The sequence below is a fragment of the Umbelopsis ramanniana genome (assembly GCF_025399195.1).
Source record: "Umbelopsis ramanniana AG unplaced genomic scaffold K450scaffold_15, whole genome shotgun sequence".
Classification (NCBI taxonomy): domain Eukaryota; kingdom Fungi; phylum Mucoromycota; class Umbelopsidomycetes; order Umbelopsidales; family Umbelopsidaceae; genus Umbelopsis; species Umbelopsis ramanniana.
In genome coordinates this window covers 231475-249248 of record NW_026252101.1, presented here as the reverse complement: position 1 = coordinate 249248, position 17774 = coordinate 231475, and the positions used below count along the sequence as shown (strand labels likewise).

At 42.8% G+C, this 17774-nt stretch overlaps 6 protein-coding genes across 6 annotated transcripts; 5 read left to right on the top strand and 1 right to left on the bottom strand.

Moving 5' to 3' along the window:
- The first annotated feature begins 7 nt into the window (after window positions 1–7).
- Window positions 8–1925, top strand: K450DRAFT_232855 (uncharacterized protein). The gene is made up of 6 exons (XM_051587662.1): window positions 8–122; window positions 196–385; window positions 522–676; window positions 890–1318; window positions 1534–1645; window positions 1741–1925. Exons 1-6 carry the CDS (start codon window positions 117–119, stop codon window positions 1830–1832), a joined length of 984 nt encoding a protein of 327 aa, XP_051446399.1. The 5' UTR covers window positions 8–116; the 3' UTR covers window positions 1833–1925.
- Window positions 1926–3982: 2057 nt separating this feature from the next.
- On the top strand, window positions 3983–7334 carry K450DRAFT_232850 (uncharacterized protein). The gene is made up of 4 exons (XM_051587661.1): window positions 3983–4139; window positions 4235–6383; window positions 6450–6881; window positions 6999–7334. The coding sequence occupies exons 2-4, from the start codon at window positions 4290–4292 to the stop codon at window positions 7233–7235; spliced, it is 2763 nt and encodes a 920-aa protein (XP_051446398.1). The 5' UTR covers window positions 3983–4139; window positions 4235–4289; the 3' UTR covers window positions 7236–7334.
- An 882-nt stretch (window positions 7335–8216) lies between these two features.
- Window positions 8217–9978, top strand: K450DRAFT_279169 (uncharacterized protein). The gene is made up of 2 exons (XM_051593320.1): window positions 8217–8408; window positions 8520–9978. The coding sequence occupies exons 1-2, from the start codon at window positions 8372–8374 to the stop codon at window positions 9743–9745; spliced, it is 1263 nt and encodes a 420-aa protein (XP_051446397.1). The 5' UTR covers window positions 8217–8371; the 3' UTR covers window positions 9746–9978.
- Window positions 9979–11854: 1876 nt separating this feature from the next.
- Window positions 11855–12533, top strand: K450DRAFT_232836 (uncharacterized protein). The gene is made up of 3 exons (XM_051587660.1): window positions 11855–11939; window positions 12016–12088; window positions 12156–12533. The coding sequence occupies exons 1-3, from the start codon at window positions 11892–11894 to the stop codon at window positions 12437–12439; spliced, it is 405 nt and encodes a 134-aa protein (XP_051446396.1). The 5' UTR covers window positions 11855–11891; the 3' UTR covers window positions 12440–12533.
- A 148-nt stretch (window positions 12534–12681) lies between these two features.
- On the top strand, window positions 12682–15425 carry K450DRAFT_270253 (uncharacterized protein; the record flags this gene model as incomplete). Its single annotated transcript, XM_051592959.1, has 12 exons — window positions 12682–12748; window positions 12821–13131; window positions 13191–13337; window positions 13398–13685; window positions 13749–13973; window positions 14036–14164; window positions 14225–14300; window positions 14361–14489; window positions 14556–14569; window positions 14637–14751; window positions 14811–15030; window positions 15092–15425. 12 exons carry the CDS (start codon window positions 12682–12684, stop codon window positions 15423–15425), a joined length of 2055 nt encoding a protein of 684 aa, XP_051446395.1.
- A 1056-nt stretch (window positions 15426–16481) lies between these two features.
- K450DRAFT_172378 (uncharacterized protein) lies at window positions 16482–17320 on the bottom strand (the record flags this gene model as incomplete). Its single annotated transcript, XM_051584157.1, has 2 exons — window positions 16482–17122; window positions 17200–17320. Coding segments are annotated over 2 exons (762 nt in total), but the record flags the coding sequence as incomplete, so codon positions are not given.
- Window positions 17321–17774: the final 454 nt, after the last annotated feature.

Sequence of the window (17774 nt, the reverse complement as noted above, 5' to 3'; positions counted from 1 at the left end):
CCCGCAGACAAAGGCAACATCCATCCAATACATAGGCGACTCAAACCGCTGCTAATACGAACCTCTGCTCCAAATTTGTACATACCTCTCCAAATAATATACATCCATACGCGTGGATGATGGTAAGTTGACTCAACGATCAAGGCTTTCAAAAACGAACAGAGTTAGAATATTGACCATATGGATCTCTGACAGAAGGTGGAAAAAAGAGTCAAAATAGTTTCAACAAATGTCGCTCTCAAGACAAAGAAAAAACCAGCACCAACGGATCCGGCATGGCGAAAGTGGAAAGTGGAAATAGTATCGGAAGATCAGCAGCCATTATCCAATATTGTCGATCATATTGAATACATCTTGCACGAATCTTTCGAAACCCCTCGCATGGGTAAGTAAGAAAATGGGTTTACACTTATTCAGGGCAGGCAGATGAAATGAGAGAAAAGAAACGAGAAAAACAGAATGCCATGTTCGGTCAAATTTCTAACTAACTTTGGGGCCATTTGCGACTGCGCTGATGGTAGTACGCACAAGAGAACCGTACACACTGCAAGAGAAAGGATGGGGCGCGTTTGATCTAAGAATTATTTTCCACTTTGTCGATAATCTGGTAGCACCTCAATTGATGTGGTTTGATCTCAACTTTGCTCAGGAAGCGTATTCTGTGTCAGACACTTTGGTAAGTGGAAACGAGGGATTTTTTTCGGGGTGTCTGTGTGGGGGCGGTATATGGTCAAATACAACTTGCGTCTCTCCGTTCTTGGCCATTTCTTTTGAACACTTGTGTTTGCTAGCCTAAGAACTAGCGGAATGGCCTGAGCTGGGACACCCTGTGCAATTACAAACGAAAGTGTACATGCAACAAACTAACTTTTAAATACTGTTTTTGTAGACGTTTGAGAGCCCACCAGAGGAATTTCTGGCGTTGCTAAATATTACGTCAAATGGGGTTAACTCTGGGAATACATCAATATCACAGCCAGCAACGAAAAGAAAGCGACAGGATTCGAGTGATGAAAGTAGCGTAGCAAGTAGTGAAGATGCAAAACGAAGATCGTCCAGCTCTTCATCGGTGATCGACTGGGATATGGCCATCGCTTCACCACCTTCGGCTGCTGACAGCGACGGTGGCGATGAATATCAGCCCAAGCGAGTTCTGGCAGGTAAAACCACCAAGAAAGTGCCCAAGAACAACAAGAAGCCGGTCAAGCAGGTTGTGGAAGACGATGTATATACAGCTCAGGATACTGTGTCCTTACACACCGTACACCGAATGGTCGATGTGTCCCCCGAAACTCGGAAGGAATGGGGCGTTCCAGAGGTTAGTTTTGTGTGTGTGTGTATGCAGTTGGGTTGGTTTTGATTTAGTGTGGTGTTGAAAGTGTTTTGGGTTGACCTTTGGGGGAGGGCAGGATGGGATGGATTCCATTTTTAGGGAAGCTGAAAGAGACGACTTTTTTTGTTTTGCTTGGGATATCATTTCCATGAATGAGTGTACTAATCCAAGTAATCCATCTTCTTTTTAATGTTGTTTAGGACGTGGATATGTGCGAACTGGCGCGAGCGCTGACTATGTTGGATACCAACGAGCTACAAAAGTGCTATAGCATTCTTCAAAAGCGACAGTCATTGGAAGAGCACGTGAAGGGTGGTGAGTTAAAAAGGATCCCAGGGGGGGCGGAAGAATTGAATCCATGGCATGGATGAAAACAGAAAGTGTTACTGATCCCGCATGTCCTTTAGATGAATTTGTGTTTGATCTTTACGCCGTGGGGCCGGATGCACTCTCAAAATTATGGATCCTGACCACCAAGCATCGGCGAGCGTCAAGCTAACTGTCAAAATTCAGGTCAATGGGATGTGGAGAATTCATTGGATTTGGGACCATCAACGTTGTGGCGAAATAAGACGAGGCTGGGCTTTGACAGTCCAAGCAAGTTGATGGTTAGAAGGAAACAATATTTCAAATGTTGTTGTTTCAGAAAGCCCAAAGCATTATTTGTTATGAGAAGCACATTTTCTACACTTGCAAAGAAATACGATATATAATTATTAACAAAGCATAACAAAAAAACGAATCTTTATCTCTCTTATTCTTCTCCACTTCTTGAACCAATGTACATAAAAGATTTGCTCCAAGACAAGTAAAAGTGCACGTGTGTTGCTGGAAGTCCTGGTATGGCGTGGCACAGCGTCTGTTTATGGTAATGGTTAGCCAACGCCCAAAGTTGATGACTCTTCAAGAAAGGGGGGAAGAAGTTCGTCTCCAACCCAATAAATAGAGGTACCAGATCAACCAAGGACGACACGCTTCCCTTTTTTTTTTCTCTTGTCGAACAAGTCTCCTTCCTGTCGCCTCGACAGTGTATCACCTCTTTGTTGGTTACCTTCCCTAGTGATGTGATGTGAAGATTATCCACCCAAATAAGTCGCAACTCCGCGCGTTATCGCTCTTTATCAGAGGCGATATCGTCACTCCGTCAAGGTTTTTTACAAGTTGACAAAAGACTGAGGTTGAAAAACTACCCTTTGGCAGCTCATCTTCGTCAATGCTTATTTTTGAATCCCCGGGAACTATTATTTTCTGCTTCTACTTCCAATGATCCATGAAAAATGGTTCTTCGATTTCACTTGGGAAATGAGAACACGAGTAACCTCAAAGCACATGCTATCCCCCCGCCTTCGTTCCCGCAGTTCGACAAATATGGGCAGGTAACGCCAATTTGGAGAGTATTAGGCATCCCACTAATATTTTCTCATGCACTGCTCCTTCCTCACCTTCCATTGGAACCTGCCGCTCCTTTTACTAATTTCAGTTCATCCACCAACCTCTTTAAGGTGTCTGCTCCAAAATTGCAAAAGGTGCCATCTGATGATCAGGCCTTGTTTGGTTTATCACGCGCAATGCTCACTTCAAATGACTCCTGATAGGGCGTTCAATGTTACAACCACTTTGCTCAAAGAAGCATGGAGAATTGATCACACTTCGATTTTTTCCTTCTTGCGCTTCGTCGACCGGCCATCGTCACTGGTAAAAAAAAAAATTCAAAAAAAAATTCGTGGGAACTCCCCCACAACGCCAAAATGCACTGCGCTCCATCCAGAAAAAAAAAATATTCGTTGTGTGAGGGTGTTCCAAGGAAATTGAGCCTTAGCCAAATGATGTCCAAAACAATTTCAAAAGGGATATGGAGTATTCGTCTTGAAACCATCATAAAAAATAAGAACAAAAAACACGCAAATAGCAAAGCATTTGATACATTTTCCTTTCACTGAATTCAAATGTCCATTTCTCCAGTATAGCTTTTCGAAACAGCGAAATTCTTTTTAGTTTATTTTACTGCACATCACATTCTGTTTTTCTTTTTATTCCTTACCTTCCTACTTTGTCCTTTCTTAACCTAGTTTGTGTGATCCCCCAAGGCATCCAGGCTAAAATTTGGCCGTCGCCTCGGCCACTCTTGAGCCAGCTCTTTCCCAATACCGCGCGCGAATTTTCATATTAAAAAATCAAACATTTGGCAGACAAAACGACCCAGATCAGTAGATTAGGGAAGGGCTGACGTGAAAGGCAAACAGGCAGGATGGGGTATCCGGTAGATGCGGGGTAAATGATGTTGATCGGCTTGTAAGTTTTGCCAGTTCACGGCCACCACCGAGTCGTGTTGTGTGTATAATGATTTCCTGATCTGTAAAGCAATTTTTTGGCTAAACAGGTACCTGACCCCCATCCATCCATGTTGGTACACACCCTTATTCTTGAAGCTTAAAGCCTGAGTACGGCATTTTTGCCACTAGCTGCCAAAACTAATTATCCATTCGTCCCCCCGAATGTGTGTTTTTCTCTTGATTGGGATAATCTAGCGTGCAACTTTGATGAGGAGGAATAAAAACCGTTACGATGTTCCGGTTTTCCAATCTTGCTGGAGATTATATCATTTTCCTTTTCTCTTTCAACTCCTTCTTTATTCTTCTTTCTTCCGTTGTAAGCTTTTCATTCAAGCTATCCAAGAAGTCGTTGATTTGTAGACCTATTTGGTATCCTAATACAAAGGGAACAAGTGCCTTAGAAACAGAAAGAGTAGAAAACCCTACCTACCCGCCGCCCTGAAACCAGCGTCTCTTTTTTTTAGAAGAAAAAGGTGAGTCTAGAGGTACCTGATGAAAAAAAAGGGACCAATCTCAATGCTAATCCATGCCCCCCTTTATGGTTTCATTTCCTCTCTCTTTTTTATAGAACTGTACTGAAACTTAGCCTGATCTTAGCCCATTCACTTATTGGTTAATTGACAATGGGTAACGAAGTGGAGGAAAAATCCAAACAGCCTCAGGATGAGGAAAAGGTCGGAAACGTTCAGTTTGAAGAACAAGCCCATCATGAACACGAGGATGAAATCTCCCCTGAGCTTGAGGCTCTCATTCAAACTGACCCTTCCAAAGGTCTCTCTCCAAGTGAAGTTGAAGAACGATTGGCTCGCTTTGGCAAAAACGAGCTCCCTGAAAAGAAGAAGAACCCACTCTGGAAGTTCTTGGGTTACTTTACTGGTCCTATTTCATACCTGATTGAAATTGCTTGTATCATTGCCGCCGTCGTTGGTGACTGGATTGACTTTGGTATCATTTTGGCCCTACTGTTTATCAATGCTTTCATTGGTTTCTTCGAAGAAGCCAAGGCCGAATCCGCTTTGGATGCTCTCAGACAAACTTTGGCTCTCAAAACTCGCTCATGGCGCGATGGCCAGCTGGTAGAACTCGATGTCACTGACCTGGTTCCCGGTGATGTCATTGTACTTCGTCTTGGTGATATTGTCCCTGCTGATGCTCGTCTTCTTGGTATTGGTGTCACTGGTGAAGCCACCGAAGGAGATCTCCAAATTGATCAATCTGCTCTTACTGGTGAATCATTGCCTGTTAGCAAGAAGAAGGGTAATACTGTTTACTCTTCATCTATTGTAAAGCAGGGACAACAGCTTGCTGTTGTCACCAAGACTGGCGCCAATACCTTTATTGGTCGTGCTGCCAATTTGATCGCCATCACTGCTGATGAAGGTCACTTCCAAAAGATCATCGCCAAAATTGGTAACGTTCTTATCTGGTCCACTGTAGTCCTTGTCCTCATTGTCTTGATCTACCAATTGGTCAAGTTCCGAGGTACCGACGAGGGTAACTGGAAGGTCGTCTTGGAAAACTGCCTGGTATTGACTGTTGCTGCTATTCCCGTTGGTCTTCCTACCGTTATGTCCGTCACCATGGCTATTGGAGCCAAGCAACTGGCTGCCAAGAAGGTCATCGTCAAGCGCTTGACTGCCGTCGAAGAACTTGCTTCCGTCTCCGTTCTCTGCTCAGACAAGACTGGTACTCTCACCTTGAACGAATTGACTTTTGATGAACCCTACCTCAACGAAGGATTCACTGCTGATGACATTCTGCTTTACTCATACCTCGCTGCTGAACCTGGTGCCAATGACCCTATTGAATTGGCCGTCCGCCGTGCCGCTGAAGGCTCCTTGGAAGTCCTCAAGAACAGAACAAGTCAGCATGATGTTCCCGGATACAAGGTCACAAGCTTCTTGCCATTCAATCCCACTACTAAGATGACTCAAGCCACTGTTGCCAATTTGGAAACCAAGGACGTCTTCAAGGTTGCCAAGGGTGCTCCTCAAGTTATCATCAAGCTTGTCGGTGGTGACGATGATGCCGTTCGTGCCGTCAACGCTCTTGCTCGTCGTGGTCTTCGTGCTCTTGGTGTCGCCCGTACCATTCCTGGTCAACTCGAACAGTACCAATTGGTTGGCATGATCTCACTATTGGATCCTCCTCGTCCTGATTCTGGAAATACTATCCGCGAATGTAACAGCTTTGGCGTCGATGTCAAGATGGTCACTGGTGATCAGCTGATTATTGCCAAAGAAGTCGCTGCCCGTCTGGGTATGGGTCGTGTCATCTTGGATGCTAACCATCTTGTTGATCCCACCAAGAGTGAAGCCGAAGTCACTGAACATTGTGAACGTGCTGATGGTTTCGCTCAGGTCATTCCCGAACACAAGTACCGTGTTGTTGAACTACTCCAAAAGAAGGGTCTGCTTATTGGTATGACGGGTGATGGTGTCAATGACGCTCCAGCTCTCAAGAAAGCCAACGTTGGTATTGCTGTCCATGGTTGTACTGATGCTGCTCGCTCCGCTGCCGATATTGTCTTGCTTGCTCCTGGTTTGTCCACCATCATTGATGGTATTAAGACCTCTCGTGCTATCTTCCAACGTCTTCGTTCATATGCCTTGTACCGAATTACCTCTACCATCCACTTTTTGATGTTCATGTTCATCATTACTTTGGCTGAAGACTGGAACATGCCTGCTGTTCTTCTGATTATGATCTGCGTCTTGGTAAGTTGCTATGCTCTACATGCATGAACACGTGCCTTTATTAACCTGCTACTGCTTTTTCGATAGAACGATGCTGCTACCTTGGTTATTTCTGTTGATAACACTCAGATTTCAGATCGTCCGGATAAATGGAGAATTGGTCAGCTGTTGACACTCTCTGTCATTCTTGCTATCTTGTTGGCTGGTCTATCGTTTGCTCACTGGTTCATCGCCAACAATGTCTTCAAGGTTGAACCTGACGTTCTGCACTCCATCATGTACTTGCACATCAGTTCCGCTCCCCACTTTGTCATTTTCTCTACTCGTGTTCCTGGCTTCTGGTGGGAAAACATGCCCCATTGGATCTTTGCTACCTGCATCATTGCTACTCAAATCGTAGCTCTGTTCTTCTCTGTCTACGGTATCTTTGGTTCAAAGGAACATGTCGCACCTTGCGGCTGGCCTTGGGGTATCGCTGTCTTGGCCATCTCTCTCGTCTACTTTATGATTTTGGATGTGGTACGATATTATTTTAAGTTACTATGGAAAATATGGAAAGGGAATGGGGAGACCCAAAATGTAGAACCTTTTTCCTTTTTTCCAGGAACCATCAACTAATGTTCGTATTTATTCTAGGTCAAGGTCTATGTATTCCGAAACTGGGACTTTGCTTTGACAGCTCGTCTCTTCCCTACCCCTGCTCGCAAGAGAAAGCTTGCTGCTCGTTTGGATGAAAGACAAAAGCATCTGGCTATCAAGGCATCATGGCACAAGGTATACAAAGTTGCCGAAGCTTACCGCATCGCCACTGCTTTCCAGAAACTCGGAAAGGAGCAACATTTGCCTCAAGCCCCCACTACTGCCGAGGTTTAGTTACCAAGGTTAATCTTGTCTTATCCTTTTCATTTTCTTAAGTCTCTGTTGTATACGATGCCCAGCATTTAGCTGATATTTGGAATAAACCTACCAATCTATTGAAGTATGTATTTAAAACCGCTCCCCATGATGATGTTTGATTTTCACATGTTATTGAGCTTTAGTGAGCATGGCAAAGTAAGGTGCAATTTACCATTTATCGGTCAAATGCAAACGCTTTGGCACACTGACTGCTATCGCGCAGGCATCAGCTATCAGTCACACCGTCATGTCAAAACGATGATTGACCTCGATGATCCATACGAGAAAAGCCAATAGAAGACGGCTTGCCTTTTAGTCAGCTATGGAATGTTGTTCAGTTCTATGAGCGTGTGCGCTGTTATAAGGTGTGCCGGAGTCTTACCAGATTTTGGAATAAGCTATGAACACAAAAATTTCCTGCCATATGATAACGCAGGATAAGGAAATGATAATGGAATAACAATCATGCTGTCAAAAACGACTTAAATTCGAACATGTGAAGTAAATGTTATGATACGTCTTCTTGTTGGAAAAACCTATGATTGTGCTGGCTATCGGCACGCACGGATTACCAGGTAGCACGAGCTCCAAAGACGTTTAACACTCGCGGCGTCCAATCTGCCATTCAATTGTATTTTTATAGTGCTACATCGATAAGACCTGAGGTTTTTAAATGACAATAGAGCGAGTGTTTTGCTCATTACTTGATGCGATTACGACTGATTAGTAGAGACATGGTTGGTCCATCCATTTTCAGCTATTTTACCCAAAAGGATTTCCAAGGCTCGTAAAACAAAAACCGCTTTAAACAGGAAGCATGGCGATCATTGACGATTTTCACATGTTTACAGCCATCTACTGCACTTACCCTTTTTTTTTTTTTTGGCTGCTTATCTCGCAGGCCATTATATAAAACCGCATGGCTGGTTGGTTGGGCCCCGTTTTATATCAGTGTTTGGCTTGTTTATATTTCACAGGCTTTTTTTTCTCTCTCTTTTTTCCCCCTTCCTGTTAAATAGGAGCGCTTCTGCCTTTTGACAACATCTGCTTTTCTTCCTTCTCTCTTTTACTCGTCAAGTAGATCGTCTTGCGAAAGTACTTTTGCTCATATCATGACTCAACGTAAGAAGCACCATCATCATCAAAATGGTAAGTCATTAAATACATTGTTAAAGGTTCAAAAACCGCCCCAATCCATTTGGATCCATTGATAACGGCCTGGTTTCATAAAACTAAAATTCTATTCCCTTGCTTGTGTAGGCAATGGTCTTGCCCATAAGAAAGAGGTCGTCGAACAACAACGCAATGGCCACGTTAATGAATCGGAAAACGCACCAACCAGTTTTGTGACGCGTATGACATCCCTCCCTATTCTCAAGGACTCGATCACCACTGTCCATGATTACGCCAACAAGAGCAGTATCGGAAGATATGCCCTCAGTACCGCCGAGTCTACTTATGAATCCGCCAAGAAGTACTCGAGTCAACAGCCCTATGTTCAAAATGCTTATCAGACCTATGTTCAACCTCAGTTGGAGAAAGCCGATGCACTAGGCTGCAAGTCACTCGATTTCCTCGAAACCAAAGTCCCCTTAGTGACTAAGCCAACCAATGAAATCGTTGACACCATTAAAAAACCTTCTTATGCTTACATCGATGGCGTCAAGGTTAAAATTGACACGACCATCACTCAAGTTACTGCACCAGCTACTAATGCTGCCAAAGGCGTCAATCGACGTCTTAGTCTTGTCATTGACAATGTTGCAGCGACTGTTGACAAATATTTGCCACCTACAGAGCAGGTCGGCGCTTCTGAAGGCAAGGCTACCTCTGATAACAAGGACACCTCGGCTGAAGGTGAAAACCAGGCTGTCCGTGCTTACAAGTTGGCTGGTAGCGTTTCAACCCGACTTCGTGAACGTGTTCAGACCACCATCACCACAGCCAGTGCTCATGTCCCTCGTTCACGCCAAGATGTAGTCAACGAGACCAACTTTGTATTGCAGAGTGCCCAGGATCAAGTCCGTAACTTGAATGCGACTCTTATCCAATGGATCCATTTGTCCACTCAGGCTGCTCAGCAACGTATCCCCCCTTCCATTACTGAAGGTGTTCATAGCATGAGTGTTACCACCAACCAGCGCTTGAACGATATCACGCACCAACTGGCCACCCAACTTACTGGATTGGTTTCTTTTGTTCAAACTCATTCCCCCAGCCTTCCTCCTTTTCTTCAACAACGCCTTCAACCTATCTTTGACCTGGCCAGTAATGAGTACGAAATTGTCCGTGCTGAATACGAAAAGCCTGATTTGACCAATGTTCAAAAGGCAAAGAATATTGTTCAAGTTCTTCAAAATCAACTCCTTCCATTCCTTCAGAATTTGCAATCACACCTTCACCAGTACGCTGACTTGACCAGAAAGAACATTGCCAATGACCTTAGAACTCGCCTCGAGACCATTGGTGTTATCCAAACTCAATAACCGTTTTTCTCTCCCCAGCCTACTTTGATATCCCCCCACTCCCGCTATTATTACTCTTCTCTCCATATGTGCTCACTTTTTTCCTCAACTTCATTACTACATCGGTGATGCCTCCTATTCTCTTTCACATCCAAATTTTAACTTTTTTTTTTATACATCGATCTTCTTCACTCTGCTTGGTGTATGTCATTACATGTGATATTTTGTGCTCTAAAGGTTTGTTGGAAAAAACCAAATCTTTTGTCTGTATTCTTGTTTGACAAAACGCACAAAAAAAATGTTCGTATTGATAAAAGACGAATTAAAGTATATCTTGAGACACTTAACACTATAAAAGCATCTTATCCCTCACTGCATCTCTTGCGTTCTGATTTTTAAGTCTCGACTCGAAGACAATTTTCAAGTGACTTACGCTTCCACACTAATATACAGTTGGAACAAATTCGGATTTTTTTATTTTATTTTATGTTGCTCGGCGAACTCTATTGATCTTTTCTGTAAAAATCCATCCTCTATGACATTAGCCTCAGCAGATGAAACAAAAAAGACCGATTCTTTCACAAACTACAAGCGATATAAGGAGGGAGCGTTTAAAGGGCAGAGGCACCAGTGATGATATCAATCAAATCGTTGGTAATCTGTGCTTGACGACCACGGTTGTATGTGAGAGTGAGCTTTTGAATCATCTCACCAGCGTTCTTGGTGGCGTTCTCCATAGCAGTACGCTTAGCAGACATCTCAGCGGCGTGACCTTCAACAAGAGCCCAGAAGATGCTGTTGGCGAAGTTGAATTCTTGAAGATCCTCAAGAACATCATCTTCCATCTCATAGGAAGCAAACTTGGGAGAAGCCTTGATGGCCTCCTCAGAGTAGACAGGGATGGTGACAGCTTCGTAGGAGATGACAGAGTTGAAACGGTTGTAAACAACCTTGGCGTCGTCATATTCAATGTTGGCGCGCTTGATGGCATCAACAATGGCGGAGGCTTCAGCAAAAGTGGGGATATCCTTGCCAATCTGGTTGAAGGACAATCTGATGTTCTTGGCGAAGATACGTTGCAACTGAGCCTTGGGCTTGTCACCGAGGATGACAAGCTCGGAGGTAGAGTGCTGCTCCATGGCTCTACGGGTAGCCTTGGCAACGCTGGAGTGAATACCACCGCACAAACCACGATCAGAAGAGGCAGTGACGAACAAAGTCTTAGCATCTTCGCCAACCTTGGTCTCGGCGTTCTCGAAAAGAGCTAATCATTTTTGAAGCAGTTAGTACAACTGTTTCTGACCTGAGGTCGCAAGTTACTCAAGAGAATACTAACCACCGGAGGAAGAACCGAAAGCACGAGCGTTCTCCATAGCCTTTTGAGCCTTGGCAACCTTGGTTGAAGCAATCATCTTCATGGACTTGGTGATCTTTTCAATGTTTTGGACAGACTTCAAACGCTGTTGAACTAGATGGAAAAGGTCAGTTCAATGGACCGAGGGCAAATGTCGAAAGTTGTGAGTAAAGTGAATTCACTTACTTTCTTTAAGGGTGGCCATGTTACGGGCCTGAGTGGCATTGCTGAAAGGGAGGAAAAATGGTTGTAACAACGTTAGTTTCAGGTCATTCTTTTGAACAACGAATGGACTTTTTCGAAATGGCATTGACAAAGAGCACCATTGGTTGACGGATGTGCATCTATGTTATAGTCGTTGCGTCTACTACGCGAAAATTATAGTTCGTACAGATCGTTCGTGAATGCCAGGAGTCGCCAGACCATGGGTCAATGGGGGTTGTGTTGGGGTGTAAACAGTCCATGGGGGACCTTGTTTACACATTACAAAAAGCGGCATGCATGTTGATTGCTGCTATACTGTGCTGTTGTCGTCGGGAAGTCGCCTTAAATATATCAAAGTAACGTCGAAACTCACCTCAAGGGAGCTACAGCTGGGCGAACAGCGACGCGAGTAGCAGCGAACATGTTGATGACTTCAAGAAGGAAAATCCAACACACCAACAAAATTTCTTGTTTGCACTACGGCCCCTCGCAGCGCAAAAATTTTGATGATGTCACGCTTTTTTTGTCTGCCGTTGTGCTTCTGAGCTTCAATTTGCCACAAAGAGGTCCATTAACAATTTTCCTGCCTACAATTTGACCGGACCAACAATGACTTCAAAAGATCCTAATGAACCATCCATCAAGGAAGCTCTCAAGGTTAGAGTCCAGTACATGTTATTGAACATCAAAAGCTTACTCCAAATAACGCTAAAACCTCAAAATTCTTTGATAGACCGTCAAGATCGAAGATCTTAAGAATATCCCTCAGATTCCTTGTGCTAGAAATAGCTTGTTGTACGGTATTGGTAAGTAGCGCGTCAAAACAGTGCATGAGATTTACCCTGAAATGATATCTTATGGTGTTTGTGTTAGGCGGAGGAGCTGGATTTGGTGCTATAAGGTTTCTTGCAAGGCGCTCAGTCCCATCCGCCGCCAATTGGGCTGTTGGTTCCTTTTGTGCTATAGCAACAATCAGCTTTGAGATGTGCCAAATGGACCGTAGGAATACAGTGACCAAGCTTAAAACCAAAATTAATGAAATCAAGACCCGAGAAAGATCACAGATTGTCGAGGAACGAGATAGATCAGGCGCTCTTAGTGCGGTCATTGAGTTACCAGAGCATTTGAAGAATTTCAATGAAAAGAAAGACGAATAGTGTTTGCTCAGTCATAACTTGTCATGTAAATAGAACATCTAGAGACCATAATAAAATCCACCACAATAGACAATGCACGAACGATGTGCCTTAATTCTTCTTTGGAGGAAAAGTAATCGTCCTTGTCGGACACTAGAAAATGACACTTCAATTTCTGCAGACACTCGTTAACCTTTTCACCACTACGAACAAAAAGCATTTCCACGTTGCCATTGAATTGAGGGCTACCAAGAAAGTTAAACATGATACGCTATGATTTACCATCAGTTGCCATCGAGAACGTCGCCACTTCGAGCGTTGTTAAGTTGGGTAGGTCTAATGTATGTTTGTCTAAATGATGAATGAATGCAGTAAAGGTGATTGATGCTTCCAACGAGACAGTTAGCCTATCAATTGACTGTAAGCGAGCAAATTCTTCCGATCTCTCCTTGATCTCCAATGGCTTACCGGTCGACAGGCAAAGCACACCAGAGAGTGAACTCTCCACCTTGAATGAAGATGAATTACAGTCACACAGCTCAACCTCATCCTATTATGCCTCTGGAGTAAACATCGGCTCAAATTCAGATAATATGCTGTTAGTAGCTGCAATACGTTCAACATGTTCGAACAATGTTAAAACAAGAATGAAAGCCCTGAAATGCCTGTTCAAGATTGCAACCCGTCACCGATCAAATTTGCCGTATTTTGTGGTATAATTTTGTAGCTAAATGCCGACCTTAATGAATTGATAGCTAATCTTTCATTGTAGGATTCATTCTTCGACCTATGCTTCCATCGTTTTAATGATACGTCAATTCTTATACGCAAAATGGTATTGAATCTACTGATGAAGGCACCGATTTCCACTAATCTGAAAACGACTGAAACCCTTGATGTTGCGATTGAGCGTTCAAAGGTACAGTCCATTTCTGAAACAGTCCATTAAGCAAATATATTTACCATTCTATTTATTTAGGATGTCGGCTCTGCTGTTCGAAAGAAATCTGTTCAGCTGCTATCAAAGTTATATACATATAGCGAAAATCAAACATCCCGAGTCAAAATCCTGAGTGCAATAATGATGGCCACAGTGGACCTTGAACAGGCCGTGAGTAATGCTGCAGTAAAAGCAGCGAGGGACTTCTTATTTGGAGATGACTTCTGTCAAATGGTCGCTATAGAAAGGGCGGAATTACTGCTGTTGACAACGGAGTCCTTGTACAATGGTGGCCATGTCGAAATCATGAGACAGCTCTATGTTCAGGTAATATAATTAGGGAATGCAATTCAACATCATTTATTATAGAACTCACGGATTGATTGCAAGTGCAAAGACGGCTTGGTCCCATCATCCAGTGAAATTCATCTGGCACGAGATTTAGCATCGACTTTATTACACCAATATATTGCCACAGACACACCTGGAAACCCTAATGGCAATCTATTCAATATTCTCGGCTACATCATAAGTGATATTATCAAAATCCAACCTGAAGCTATCACCATCGCAGACATTCATTTGATGTCTTCCAGTGTAGATACTTGCGAGGAGGTTAGTAGGCTTCACACTATGCGCCAAATTAGATAACTTGTTTAGTTAATCATCCGTGATAGAAGAAGACTTTCTGCATACTGACTATACTGGAGGCTGTAAGCTGGAAGAAGTTCTTGCAACACAAGAGCATTATGGAGGAACTTAAACGGTTGATTTCCAACATGATTCGGAAGCCACTGTCATACAGGGTAATTACATTAGATTGCCACCCCTATCTTCTCATGATTATTAAATTCTTTTCATTGCAGGCTTTAGAAAAGTCTGTCAACTGTTTATGTTTAATTGACAGTAGCAAGTCAATCAAAGTTTCAAAAACTGCATTAAGTGAGTTATTACTTTGCATTTACGGAATCACAATCAATGTCTAATATAAATTACTTTCAGCTAAACTGATTCATCTCGTGCACGGCAAGGAAATTTCGATGCATGCTCATGATATCGTCATTCTGTCTGTAACATCAGCAATATGTGCCTGCAACTCCTATAGACGAGAAAGCGGAGGTGAAAGAAAACGTATGTGAGATTAATTATTGAGAGAGTTCTTACTTTTAAATGAATTGGTAGCTGATAGGTTTGTAGACGAAGAATCCAACGTGAGGAATATGATATTTCAAATTGAAGTATTCTATTGCAAGCTTAAATTTGCCTCATTATCGTCAGATACATCTTTTAAATGTTGTCAAGGAAATGCTTTATGTTGTTCGCTGGTCAATTCGAAATGAATCAAGTCAGAGAGATATCGACATAATTGGAAAATCCGCTATTCGCTGTTTAGGTTGCTCATACATTCTATCAGATTACTTGTACGCCTACTTGCTGACACAAAAATTATAGGCATTCTTCTTTACGCCAGACCTGATTTATTAACAAGTCAGCCCATTCTGCAGCTGTTCGATAACATGATTAACACAGCCAGTAATGAGCTCAAAATTGAGTTGTTGTATGTACTTAAGAAACTTCTGCTAAAGGAATATGAGAACGACAATGAGGAATTACAGCAAACTGAACACTTCACCAAATGGAGCGCACCAGCCCTAGAAAATAGCAAACACAAGTAAGAAACAATATTTTGTTATTGCTGCAAGTCTTCAAGCTCACAGGAATTTGCTTTGTAGTTCTGTTTCTGCCATTGTCCAAGCGCATTTCAAAAATATTACAGATTTAGTCCTGGTCAACGACATCTATATGCAAACAGCTGTAGTGAGCGTCATGACAGAAATCGTAAAACAGGGGATAGTTCCACCGTCAATGGCAAGTATTCATTTGATTGAGAATCACCATCTGTCCTCGAGGGCAAAGAAGTTAATGTCAAAGGGTCCTTTATTAGTGTCTTCCATCTATTGTACCCCTCAGCACAAGTACATTCGTACCAATTTCAAGAAGGTCCTCCTGTCTCCTAGAATATTTGTTAGCACGGAACGCAAGTTTGCTACACAACAGAGAGACTGAAATAATCAAGTTGATTTGTAACTATCATGCAAAAATGAGATATTTGCCGTTGAAGCCAGGTAAGCTGACAGAAAAAAGGCTGAATTCAAAGTTTCTCTCGAAAAGACTCAATCCATTACCACATATAGAGAAACAAAAATCAGACCGCTCTCACTTTGACCATATCGTATCCTATTATCGTAAGAGTAGAAATGGTTTTCATAGGTTTATGAATGCTATGATATGCCTATTTGACTGGAGTGAACAGTATCATTCTGACTATAGCGAGAAACTAGTAAGTTTTCTTTCCATTTGTTGATTACTCATTGTCACAAGTGGTGATAATTTTTCATACCAACGACAGCATCATCTTCATCAATGCATCTATTTGGCCAACAGTGTCATTAGTATTGAGTACATAAGAGTCGAAGAGATAAAATCAGTCCTCGCTTTTACTGAACAAAGAATTTGTGAACTGGAGACGGAAATTGCCATCGAGACCACGATTGTATTCGACGACGAAGAGTCGGTCAAATTTTTTAATATCAAAACGATGGGCCTTTTGTTGAAAATCATCCGAAGCTCCTTACAGCTCAATCCCTTGGTAGAAAAAAGCAATGCCTCTGTCAAGGAACATCAGTTATATGACCACAAGCACATTTCAACATCGCCGCAAGACTTGATGAAGGTTGTACTCGCTGACGTGGAAGATGCATGCAATGGGAGATGGTGCCAAGAACTGTTTGATCGTGCAATGTCTTTATATAGTAGTAACGCTATAGGGGATGGTAGTAAACCACATAAAGGCCATCCAATCTCCTCATTGAGTAGCTTACAAGGGCGCAAAGGACTCGAAAGGCGGTGCAAAAAACGACGCATGTGAAACAGAATAAATAGCTGCAGTAGACTTTCGCATTATATTGCCCAGTATTGATATTCATTGCTGTAGCCCTTCTCAGTACTTTTTATGTAAATATTGCGTGATATAATGAATTGAAAGATGGGAATGAAAGGCCAGCAAACAAGGATAGAAATATATACATAAAAAACAACGATGAAGAGATGCATGGTTTTCAATTATCCAGCGTAAGCCATTACGTTTTTGAATGGCAAATTATTACTGCTGAAGCTAGCTGACATTTGCAATATATCTTTTGTGCCTCTGCTTTCCAAGTCTGCATACAGTTGTTCTATGTCGGAATATTTTTCCTTTGACAACAGGGCTGCAGCTATTCCAGCAACATGCGGGTTGGCCATACTAGTTCCGTCCAATTTCATGGTAGCACTGTTGTCACCCATCCAAGCGCTTATGATGCCTGACCCTGGAGCGTACATACGAACACACTCGCCAACAGAAGAATAGTAAGCAATGATATCCTTTTCGTCAGTTGCTCCAACAGTGAAGACATGGCTACTGGCGGCCGGGAGGTACTTGCATGCATCGTCTCCAGTGTTACCGGCAGATACGAACATTGGGACATTGTGATTCTTGGCTGTTTCTTTGATGGCATCTTCCACTAATTGTGACTTTGGTCCGCTTAAGGACAAGTTGATGACCGATTTACCAGGAGTAGCATGCGAAGCAACGTAAGCTAGAGCCTTCAATAATCCCGCAGTGGTTCCATCCCCATGCTTGTCCAAGATTTTGACTGACTTGATCGTAGCTTTTTTGGCGACACCATATGTTTTACCAGCAATAGTACCCGCAACATGCGTACCTGTTTGAAAATGTATAAGTATGAATGAACCAAAATTTTAAATAACATGAGCGCTTATAAGCGAAAGTCTACTGTACCATGTCCAGCATAATCGTCGTCGTCTTCATTGGAGACAAAATTGGCAGCACTGGAGGCTCTTCCTTCAAAGTCCTCATGGCTAGCATGGATGCCAGAATCGAGAACGTATACCGTGACTCCCTCACTTTTTGGTTTGATGGAAATGTTTTAGAGCGATGACTTTCATGTTATATCAAAGAAAATGCCAAGACTTACCCATTGCTATTGTCCGCCTCATATTCCTTCAAGTCTGTGTTCTCTCGATGGAAGACACGAGCTAAGCCCCAGCTTTGAGTTTGATAATGTTCTACACTTCGCCTTCTCAGATCGGGACGTTGTACCGGTGGTAGCGCTCGCACAGCCTTGTAGATTTGATTGTGTTCGACATACTCAATGTCATTGCGTTGACCTAGGTATTGAGCAAATCTTTCGTGGAAAACACCAGAAACAGCATGGAATTCTTTGCTCAAATCAATCATGGAGAGAGATGCGGTATCGAAGCTGGAGCTCACAATGTGATCTTCCATAACAGCCCCAGCAACAAACTCCTTGAATTGGGTCGTAAAGTATCGGGCAGCTAACAAAAAGTATGGTT